This window comes from Piliocolobus tephrosceles, chromosome 14 (assembly GCF_002776525.5).
Source record: "Piliocolobus tephrosceles isolate RC106 chromosome 14, ASM277652v3, whole genome shotgun sequence".
Taxonomy (NCBI): Eukaryota; Metazoa; Chordata; class Mammalia; order Primates; family Cercopithecidae; genus Piliocolobus; species Piliocolobus tephrosceles.
This window is the reverse complement of record NC_045447.1, coordinates 97,841,695-97,853,232: the sequence shown is the minus strand read 5'-3', so window position 1 is coordinate 97,853,232 and position 11,538 is coordinate 97,841,695. Positions and strand designations below refer to the sequence as shown.

Sequence of the window (11,538 nt, the reverse complement as noted above, 5' to 3'; positions counted from 1 at the left end):
TGTATTGCTTTGATAAAAAGATTTTAACTTTCTAAAGAAACATTCTTTGTAAAGCGTTTAGCACAGTGTCTGACACTCAGCAAGGAGCTCACAGCCTTGGCAAAGATTCTTGGATCCATGTATGGCACAAAAGCTTCAAATTCGACTTTGGTAAAAACAGTAAACAAAGAACACCATTTCTCTACTCACATCCCACTTCTAGCACCAATTCTAGAATGTTTTTACAACACCAGCAACCAATTCTCTGATTCTCTGGACACAAACTGGGGGTCCAATAATTCAACCCAATACTGAATTCAATTCAATTCAATACTAACTACCCGGAGTTAAAGCAGACCCCAGAGGTTAAGAGCTGAGTCTCACAAGACTGCTCCCCACATCCAAGTCCAGGCCACCTGTACTTATGAGCAAATGGGTATAAATCAGGGGTTCCCACAAGCCACTCCTTGGGTTCAATAATTTATTAGAACCTCTTATAAAACTCAGAAAAACAATACTTACATTTACAAGTTTATTATAAAGCAAATAATTCAGTGTGGAGGGGTCAGAGCTTCCATGCCCTCTCCAGCTGTGCCACCCTCCCAACACTTCGATGTATTCACCTGGAAGCTCATCAGATCTCATTATTCAAGTTTGTACACAGAGGTGAATAGGTGGGGCAGAAAGTTTCCATCTTCTGATTACTTGGACTTTCTGGTGACCAACTTGATCCTGAGGTCTTTTTGAGGCCCCACCCTAAGACACTTCATTAGCATAAACCAGATGTATTCAAAAGAGGCTCCTTACGAATAAAAAAGGACACTTATGTGAGTTTTTTTACAACTCTATTAATTGTAGATAACTGATAGCAATGCAAAACAACTCTTGCCTTGTTCATAGTTTTTTAAAAATTTCATAGAGACGGGGTCTCACTATGTTGCCCAGGCTGCTCTCGAACTCCTGGCGTCAAGCAAGTCACCTGCCTTGGCATTTCAAAGTGCTGGGACTATCAATGTGAGCCACTGCACCCGGCCTTCTCTTTGGCTAATGTCTGTAATCCCAATACTTTGGGAGGCCAAGGTGAGAGGATCGCTTTATGACCAGCCTGGCATAGGGAGACCCCATCTCTACAAAAAATAAAAATAAATTAGCCAGGTGTGGTGGTGTGTGCCTGTAGTCCCAGCTACTCAGGAAGCTGAGGTGGGAGGATTGCTTGAGCCCAGGTATTGGAGGCTGCAGTGAGTTATGATTATGAGTTATGATTATATCACTGCACTCCAGCCTGGGCAACAGAGTGAAATCCCATCTCTAAAAAGTATATTAAATACATAAATTTAATTAATTAAAAAAAGAAGAGAAATAACCCCATATTAGGCTTTTTATCAGCCAGTGTGATGGTATGAAGTAGGATGGAAGTAGTAGCAGGAGAGACAGACACAGAATTTCTAAATGGTTTGTGTTGGCTCCACTTCATCAGTTAATTCAGAATTGTTGGTATAGACTTGTCTTTACATAACAGATGAAAGTATTTGCCTTTGGTGCTGAGTAGTGCATTTCGATTAGCTAGTGACTATGAATTATAATATTAATTCTGTGGAAGAGTTTATGTAGAGTAATGTTATTCTTAATATTTTGAAAGAATTCAGTGGGGATGTCATGAAGGGCGGGAATTCTTGGAAAGTCTTTAAACCACAGATTCTATTAGTTTTTAAATTTTAGAAATATATTAAATCACACACCATAAAAATAACCTTTTAAAGTATACAACTGGGTAGTTTTTTTGTACACTCACAAAGTTGTGCAACCATCACCACTATCTAACTCTAGAACACTTAAATCATCCCAAAAAGGAACTCCATATCCATATCCATATCCATATCCATTTGCACAGGGGTCCTCAACCCCCAGGTCACAGACCAGTAGCAGTCTGTGGCCTGTTAGGAACCCAGCAGCACAGCAGGAGGTGAAAGGTGGGAGAGCAAGCATTACCACCTGAGCTCCACCTCCTGTCAGATTCGCAGCGGCATTAAATTCTCATGGGAGCTCAAACCCTATTGTGAACTGTGCATGCAAGGGATCTAGGTTGCATGCTCCTTAGGATAATCTAATTAAAGCCTGATGATCTGGGTGAAACAATTTCATCCCAAAACCATCTGCCCCTCCCCCCAGTCGGTGGAAAAATTGTCTTCCACAAAACTGGTTCCTGGTGGCAAAAGGGTTGAGGACCACTCACCATTCATCCCCATGCCTTCTGCTCCCCTGTCCCTGGCAACCACTAATCTGCTTTCTGTCTCTATGAATGTAACTATTGTGGATATTTCGAGTTAATCTTATACTAGTGATTAACACAGTGATTAACTATTATGGATATTTCCAGTTGAATTATACACTATGTGGTATTTTCTGTTGCTTCTTTCACTTAGAATGTTTTCAAGATCCATCTATGTTGTAGCATGTATCAGTATTTCATTTTCTTATGGCTGAATAATATTCCATTGTATGTATATACCTAAATTTATCCATTCATCAGTTAGACATTTAGATCGTTTCCTTTCCATGTTTTGGCAATTATGAATAAAACTGCTATGAATATTCACATAGAAGTTATTGTGTGAGCATACCCTTTCGATTCTTTTAGGTAAGAATGAAATTGCTGGATCACGTGGTAACTGTTTAACTTTTTGAGGAACTGCCACACTATTTTCCAAAGTGGCTGTATGAAAGGACGGCAAAACAGAGTGTATGAAGATTTCCTCCAATTACATGATTCTAAATTGTCATATATAAAACACTTTATAATAACATTCTTTAATGAAGATATAAATTCGTCAAGTAAAATACAAAGGAAACAAAAATAACAAGGAAAAAATTACATAGTTTTGATACTTCATGAGACATAAATTGTTCTCAGAGTTTAGCTGAACAACTACACAGTAATATTTTCAAAACCCTGTTTTTTTAATACAAAAGAATACCCTAATACAGTAGAGTCTCATAATGCCCTGGCGAACACCAATTTGATGCTTTAAGATTTTAATGTATTGTTAACACATTTTCAAACTCAGACGAGTTTAGAAAAGTCTTCATATTGAATTCCTTCCACTCTGCGTCCTTTTAAAGGGCCAGTTTCAATGACGATAGTAGCTGAAAAAGTCTTCTCATTGATGGATTCAAGGGTACCTTCATTTCCTCTGTAGCCTCCCTTTAAAACTAGAATTCTTTTTCCTGGTGCTGGAATTACTGTCTCTAAATGAGTCTGGTCAAGTTTCAGCTTGTCTCCAGAATCAATCATCTTCACAACAGCTGTGTATTTGTCAATTACTTCCTTAACGATACCCTTTTTCTTATGATATTTCTCTCCCAGTTTTTTGGTTATAATTTTCACAATAATTTCAGGCTGTAGCCAGTAGTCTGTTCGGGCAGTTCTTTTCTTTTCCTCTTCAATCTCCATGATTTCATCCAGTGCAGATTTCTTTTTCTTCTTTTCTTTGGACTGAGCTGAGCTCTGGGCAGATTCTTTTCGTTTCACTGATGCTGAACTTCCTACTGTCTTCAGTGCACTCGGTCCCAGAGTACTTGACTTGGAAGACGTTGCTCCAGATGAACTGCATGCTCCTTTACTCAAATTAAACGTGACTTTCTCTTCATCATTTTCTCTGCTTAATTCCGTAAAAGTAGGGGCCTCCTGCTCCTTCCCTTCCAGGCCTCTTCTCACTTGTTCTTCAATAAATTTGGCAGTTTTTTCTTCATCATCAAGGTCCTGCTTTTTCTTTTTCTCCAGTTCCAGTTGCCGGTGAATGGTTTCTGGGTCCCTGTCTATGTACTGAATATACCAGCCTTTTGGTGTCTCATCCACTTTGCACAAGCCTTCTCTGCCCAGCCACTTAGTAAAATCGGTCAGAGTTTCCCACTGAGTTGCATTCATATGGATGTGCTCTCGGTGGCTGATGTATTCATTGTAGACAATGTTGTTGTGGACCCTTTTAGTACCAAAGCGTCTCCTGAGAAGTTCTAAAAAGTCATTTCGGAATTCCTCTGAAAAATAATCCATAAACTGCTGAGGATTTTCTGAAGCCAGCAATAGTTGTCTCTGATGAGATTCGGAGATACAATGACACTTAAAGCCATTCTCGTCCCGGCACTGCTTCTGGCACATCTGGCAATACCAGCGTAGTTTCTGCAGGCCCTTGGACTTGATCCTGTTGGCGATAGCCTTGGGAGTAAGAAAATCCGACTTCCCCATGGCGACCACCGCAGCCGTCACTTTCTGAACTCTAGTGCCCAGCAAGCCGGAAACGGAACTTGGCTGGAGGCGGTGGGCGGGACAAATCCCAGCTGAGAGGCGAAAAGAGGTGGGGCCTCGGAAGACTGGGTTGCAACGCTTGCAACACTCCCCTCCTCTTCTTCCTCTTCAAAATATTCCTCTTCATCCTCTTCCTCTTCTTTCTCTTCCTCTTCTTCCTCTTCCTCCTCCTCTTCATCACTGCTGTTGATATTAATAACCCTCAAATCCTCTTCCAGGGCTGGGGGTCCTCCCCCACCAGGAGTCCCTTCAGGGACCAACTGGGGTGGAGGGAGCCTCACAGGACAAGGAACAGGCGGGGGTGGAGGTGGGGGTGGCGGGAGAGGCCCTGGGGCTGCAGGAAGTTCTTCAGGCTCCTCCTTGGCTGGCACAGGAGTGCCCCACCCTGGGAACAGGTGCCACGTCCCAACGTGACCCCCTTTCCCAGGATCCTGGGAGCTCCTTCCAGCTCCTACATTTGGAGGATGACTGCTGAGGGTGCCGAGACTGGGGGACCTCCATCACCCTCCGGGAGCAGCGGGTAACTCTCCTGGTAGCGGGTGGGACAATTGATTTTTTGATAGACAGCGAGGCTGCCTGTTCTGTTTTGCTGTCCTTCTCTGGACCTAGCCTTCTGTCCAGTGTCTCTGTGGTGGGAGTGGAAGGAGGGCCGTCCACTCCACGAGGAACTCCATTCCTTGATTGCTGCCTGGCTAGCAACTGCTTTGCCCACTGGTTCCTCATTCCCAGCTAAAAAGGGCCCCCACCGAAAGCAATCAGTGGAAATCAGTTCAACTTTCTCCCACTTGCCTCAAACTTACTACATTTTCTTAACTATCTCATACTCCCCAGCCTTGCCAGGACCATCCTTCTGGGTTTTGCCCATATTCCAACAAATGCTTCCATTCCTCATTCCTATACTAATACTGTGCCTTATTTTATGTTTTGCCCCCATTTTGATCAAATTTCTCTGTGCCAGGATTCAGGAAATCACTCGCGTCACCTTCAACCAAATGCTTCTTCATCCATACATCCAAATACCAACCATAGGCCCCGACCTTAACAAGGCCCCTTGACAGCAGGAAGTAGCCAGACAGACTAGGCGCCACTTATCACTATTATCAATAAAAGGTTGGACTGTTTGGAGGAAGGGAGGCAAGAGGGCGCTCTTCCCGGGTTTTTCATCACCAGCTTTTCCCGTGTGCGGGAGAATGCCGCCGGCCTCCAGGAAGGTGCAGACCAATCAGGCATGCACCAGGTGATGTCAATCCGAGGAGACCAAGATTTACCTGGTGGCACCTGCGGAGCGCCTCCCCTCCCCGACACGCTCGTGCCCCGCCTATTGCCCTTCCACTCCTAGAAAAGCCGCTCCTGGCAGGCGTGCTGGGGCGGGCTTTCTCAGCCCCTACTCTTGTCCGGACTGTATTAGAAACTCTGCCCCCCTAGCTCCAGTCCCTGAAGCTAGATGACCAAAGAATAAATTTGCAGTTTTGCTTTTAGCCTTGCCTACTCGCTGGTTCTTTTGTGCTCGCTCTGGTGGTCTTAGAAAAACAAATCAGCTGTACCATTTCACATTCCCATCAGCATTATATGAGGGTCCCAATTTTTCCACATCCTCATCATAATTGTCATCGTCTTCTTTTCAATGATAGCCATCCTAGTGAATATGAAGTAGTATCCCATTACAGCTTTTCCCTAACGACATTTCCCTAAGGACTAATAATCCTCAGCGTCTATTCATGTGCTTACCAGCCATTTGAGTATCTTTGAAGATATAGCTATTCAAATACTTTGCCCACTTTTTAATTGAGCTATTTGTCCTTTTTTTGTTTTGTTTCAAATGGAGTCTCGTTCTGTCGCCCAGGCTGGAGTGCAGTGGCACGATCTCCGCTCACTGCAAGCTCCGCCTCCCAGGTTCACGCCCTTCTCCTGCCTCAGCCTCCCAAGTAGCTGGGACCACAGGTGCCGGCCACCACGACCAGCTAATTTTTCGTATTTTTAGTAGACACGGGGTTTCACGGTGTTAGCCAGGATGGTCTCCATCTCCTGACCTCATGATCTGCCCGCCTCGGCCTCCCACAGTGCTGGGATTACAGGCGTGAGCCACCGCAGTCAGCCTATTTGTCTTTTTATTCCTGAGGTGTAGAATTTTTTCTATTCTGGATACAAATCCCTTATCATATACATGATTTGCAAATATATTCTTCCATTCTGAGAGCGTTGTCATTTCATTTTCTTGATACTGCTCTTGGATCACAATTTAAAAAACTTTTGATGATCTCCAATTTGTTTTTCTTTGATTGCTTGTGCTATACACGATATACCTAAGAAACCATTGCGTCATCCATGGTCACAGATTCACATCTATTTTCTTGTAAAGAGTTTTATAGTTATAGTTCTTTTTTTTTTTTTTTCTTAGGCGGAGTCTCACTCTGTCGCCCGGACTGGAGTGCAGTGGCTGGATCTCAGCTCACTGCAAGCTCCGCCTCCCGGGTTTACGCCATTCTCCTGCCTCAGCCTCCCGAGTAGCTGGGACTACAGGCGCCCACCACCTCGCCCGGCTAGTTTTTGTATTTTTAGTAGAGACAGGGTTTCACCTTGTTAGCCAGGATGGTCTCGATCTCCTGACCTCGTGATCCGCCCGTCTCGGCCTCCCAAAGTGCTGGGATTACAGGCTTGAGCCACCGCGCCTGGCCTATAGTTATAGTTCTTACATTTAGGTCTCTATTCCATTTTTAGCTTATTTTTGTGTATAGTATGAGATATAAATTCAACTTCATTCCTCTGCATGTGGTTACCCAGTTGTTTCAAATAACTTCAGCTCTGTATGTTTTCCTTCCTTCTTTGTGCTTAATCTGCAGTTTTTATAACTTACTGGGATAAATGCTCAGCTGATGTTTACCCTTTATTGTTTTCTAATACATTAAGATACAAATTTCCCTCTAAGGACAACTTCAGTGATACTCCATAAATTTTGATGTTTTATTATTATAATTAAAATATTTTCTAATTTTCATTGTGTTTTTTTCCTTAACCCAAAGTTCCTTTGAAGTATGTTTTATAGTTTCTAATTATGTGGTGCAAAAATAATTGTGGTTTCTGCATTGTTGGAATTTGCCATTTGATACTGGAATAGATCTTAAATAAATGTGGCTATGTTATATATCATTTTAATGGGCATTTTTTGCTTTTTTTGGCTAATGACTTATTAATTGCTGTTTATGTTGATTTTAAACTATGGAAATGATGTTAGACAAAAAGCAAATTCGAGTGATTTTCTTATCTGAGTTCAAAATGGGTTGTAAAGCACCAGAGACAACTTGCAACATTAACAACACATTTGGCCCTGGAACTGCTAATGAATGTACAGTGCAGTGGTGGTTCAAGAAGTTTCGCAAAGGAGATGAGAGCCTTAAAGATTAGAAGCATAGTGGCCGGCTATCAGAAGTTGACAACGACCAATTGAGAGCAATCATGGAAGCCGATCCTCTTATAACTACATGAGAAGCTGCCAAATAACTCAACGTCAACCATTCTACGGTCATTTGGCATTTGAGGCAAATTGAAAAGATGAAAAACTTAATAAGTAGGTACCTCATGAACTGAGCAAAAAATTTTTAAAAATCATAATTTTGAAGTGTCTTCTCTTATTCTACACAACAAACCATTTCTCCATTGGGTTGTGATGTACCACAAAAAGTGGATTTTATACAGGAACCAGCGATGACCAGCTCAGTGGTTGGACAGAGAAGAAGCTCCAAAGTACTTCCCAAAGCCAAAGTTGTACCAAAAACTGGTCATGGACACTGTTAGGTGGCCTGCTGCCAGTCTGATTCACTAGTTTCTGAACCCCAGCAAAACCCTTCCATCTGAGATGCTCAGCAAATCAATGAGATGCACCGAAAACTGCAATGCCTGTAGCCAGCAACGGTCAACAGGAAGGGCCCAATTCTTCTCCACAACAATGCCCAACCATACATTGCACAACCAATGCTACAAACATTGAACAAATTAGGCTACAAAGTTTTGCTTCATCCTCCATATTCACTTGATCGCTCACCAACCGACTATCACCTCTTCAAGCATCTCGACAACTTTTTGCAGGGAAAACTCTTCCACTCTTCCAGCAGGATGCAGAAAATGCTTTCCAAGAGTTTGTTGAATCCTGAAGTACAGATTTTTATGCTACAGGAACAAACAAACTTATTTCTCGTTGGCAAAAATGTGTTGATTGTGGTGGTTCCTATTTTGATCAATAAAGATGTGTTTGAGCCTAGTTATGATAATTTAAAATTGTCTGAAACCACAATTACTTTTGCACCAACCTATTAAATATATGAAATGTCTAACCATTTCTTCTGGCTTACTTTAATTATGATCAGAGAATATACTCTGTATTGTTATAATCTTTTGAATCTTACTTAGACTTGTATTACGGTATAGCAGATGGTCAGTTTTTGTAAATGGTCCACATGTATACTAAAAATGTGTACTATAGGGCTGGGTGCGGTGGCTAACGCCTGTAATACCAGCACTTTGGAAGGCCAAGGTGGGTGGATCACCTGGGGTCAGGAATTTGAGACCAGCCTGACCAACATGGTGAAACCCCATCTCCACTAAAAATACAAAAATTAGCTGGATGTGGTGGCAGGCACCTGTAATCCCAGCTACTCAGGAGGCTGAGGCAGGACAATCGCTTGAACCTGGGAGGCAGAGGTTGCAGTGAGCCAAGATTGTGCCATTGCACTCTAGCCTGGGCAACAGAGACTCTTTTTCAGAAAAAAAAAAAAAGAACTATGCATTTGTTTTCTATGAATGTTGACTAGGTCACCTTTAATTGTATTTTCTGTATCTCTGCCAACATTTTTGATTGAGTGTGCAATCTTCCTTTATGGTTGTGGATTTTTTATTTCTCCTTATAATTCTCTGGTAAATTTAGAAGATATTGTTGAATTATGTAAGTCTAGAATTGTTAAACCTTCCTTGTGAATGAGCCCTTTTATCATTAGCAACTGTTTCTCTTTACTAAGTCTTTTGACTGAAATTCTACTGTTTGATATTACGACAGCCACAGCAGCTTTCTTTTGGTTGTTTAGACATCTTTTTATAACATTTCCCTTTCTTCTTTCTCTATCTTTGCATTTTATGCATCTTATAATTTGGCTGTATTATTATCTTGTTTCTCTTTTATTAGAGGATTTAGCCTATTTACATGTAATGCAATTTCTAATAGATTTGGATTTAAACTTACCACCTCACCAATTGCTTTTCCCCATATGCCACTCTTTCTTTGTTATTTCCTTTCCTGCATTCCTTTGGGTTGAACGCAATTTGTTCTGTATTATCATGTTTTTGTCCCATTAGCTTGGTGGCAATATTTTAAGATCTTAAAAATCCTTTAGAGTGGTTACCCTGAGTATTATAAAACCAACTTTGAATATTCAAGCTTAATATATCTGTAGGCCAAGGTTGAAAATGAAAAATAAAAATTCTAAAAAAGAAAAAAGTTTAATATAAAACTATAGCTTAATCTTTTCTCAGAAAACAAGGCCATTAAAACATTTTAACTTGATTTATCCCTCTCCCAAGTTATACGCTTTTTTTTTCTTTTTTAACTTCAGATTCTCACTCTGTCACCCAGGCTGGGCTGCAGTGGTGTGTGGTTCACTGCAACCTCCACCTCCCGAGTTCAAGCAATCCTCATGCCTCAAGCCTCCCAAGTAGCTGGGATTACTGGCATGCACCACCATACCCAGTTGACTTTTGTATTTTAGTAGAGACAGGGTTTCACCATGTTGGCCAGGCTGGTCTGGAACTCCTGGCCTCAAGCAATCTGCCCACCTTGGTTTCCCAAAGTGCTAGGATTACAGGTGTGAGCCACTGAGCCCGGCCTGTTTTAAAATCACTATTCATTTATACGAGGTGCAGTGACTCATGCCTGTAATCCCAGCAACTTGGGAGGCTGAGGCAGGAGGATCACTCGAGGTCAGTTCATTATCAGCCTGGGCAATATAGTGAGACCTTGTCTATAATTTTTTTAAAAAATTTAGCTAGGTATGGTGTTACGCACCTGTAGTCCCACCTACTGAGGAGGCTGAAGCAGGAGGATTTTTTGAGCCCAAGAGTTCAAAGCTGCAGTGAGACATGATCATATCACTGTACTCCAGCCTGAGTGACAGAGTAAAACCCTGACTCCAAAAAAAAAAAGAAAAGCAAAATCACTATGCATTTAATTCATATATTTACCCTCTTAATTCATATTCCTTCTTGCATCTCCAAGCTTCTATCTGATAATGTTCTCCCTGTGCTTAAGGACAATTTTTGGGTGTGTGCAGGATTTGTTAGGGGGAAATTCTCATTTTTCATGTGAAATGTTTTGGTTTTTTTTTTTGCTTTTTGTTTTTTGAGACAGAGTCTCACCCTGTTGCCCAGGCTGAGTGCACTGACACGATCTCAGCCAAATGCAACTTCTGCCTCCCAGGTCCAAGCATTTCTCCTGCCTTAGCTTCCTGAGTATCCCAAGTAGCTGGGATGACAGGTGCATACCACCACATCCAACTAGTTTTTGTATCTTTAGTAGAGACATGGTTTCACCATGTTGGCCAGGCGGGTCACAAACTCCTGACCTCAAGTGATCCATGGGCCTCAGCCTCCCAAAGTGTTGGGATTACAGGCGTGAGTCAGCACACCTGGCGGAAACGTTCTTAATTTTTCCTATTGCATCCTATTTTTAAGGACAGTTTTGCTTATTATAGACTCCAGGTTGGCAGTTATGTCATCACTTTGAAAATGTCATTCCATTATCTTCTGATTCCCATTGTTTGTATAGAGGTCAGTTGTCATATTTTGGTCCTTAGAAGGTAATATACCTTATTTTTATCACTGCTGTACATTTTTTCTTTACTTTTCAACTGTATTAGTAATATTTGTATGTGTATTTTTAAAACTTATTTTGCCTGAGGTTTGCAGAACTTTTGAAATCTATAGCTTGAAGATCTTCATGAGTTTTATGAAATTCTTAAGCATTAACTCCAAATATTCTCTACTTTGCTCTTTCTAGAACTCCAGTTGCTTAATGTTAGCCCTTCTGTTACATTGCTTTCTGGTTCTTTTTTTTTTAGACGGAGTCTGGCTCTGTCGCCCAGGCTGGAGTGCAGTGGCTGGATTTCAGCTCACTGCAAGCTCTGCCTCCCAGGTTTACACCATTCTCCTGCTTCAGCCTCCCGAGTAGCTGGGACTACAGGCGCCCGCCACCTCGCCCGGCTAGTTTTTTTGTG

At 41.8% G+C, this 11,538-nt stretch overlaps 1 protein-coding gene across 1 annotated transcript; it reads right to left on the bottom strand.

Annotated features, from left to right (window-relative positions):
- Positions 1-2,821: 2,821 nt before the first annotated feature.
- LOC111529513 (DNA/RNA-binding protein KIN17) lies at positions 2,822-5,036 on the bottom strand. The gene has a single exon (XM_023196407.2). It carries the CDS (start codon positions 4,220-4,222, stop codon positions 3,041-3,043), a length of 1,182 nt encoding a protein of 393 aa, XP_023052175.1. The 5' UTR covers positions 4,223-5,036; the 3' UTR covers positions 2,822-3,040.
- Positions 5,037-11,538: the final 6,502 nt, after the last annotated feature.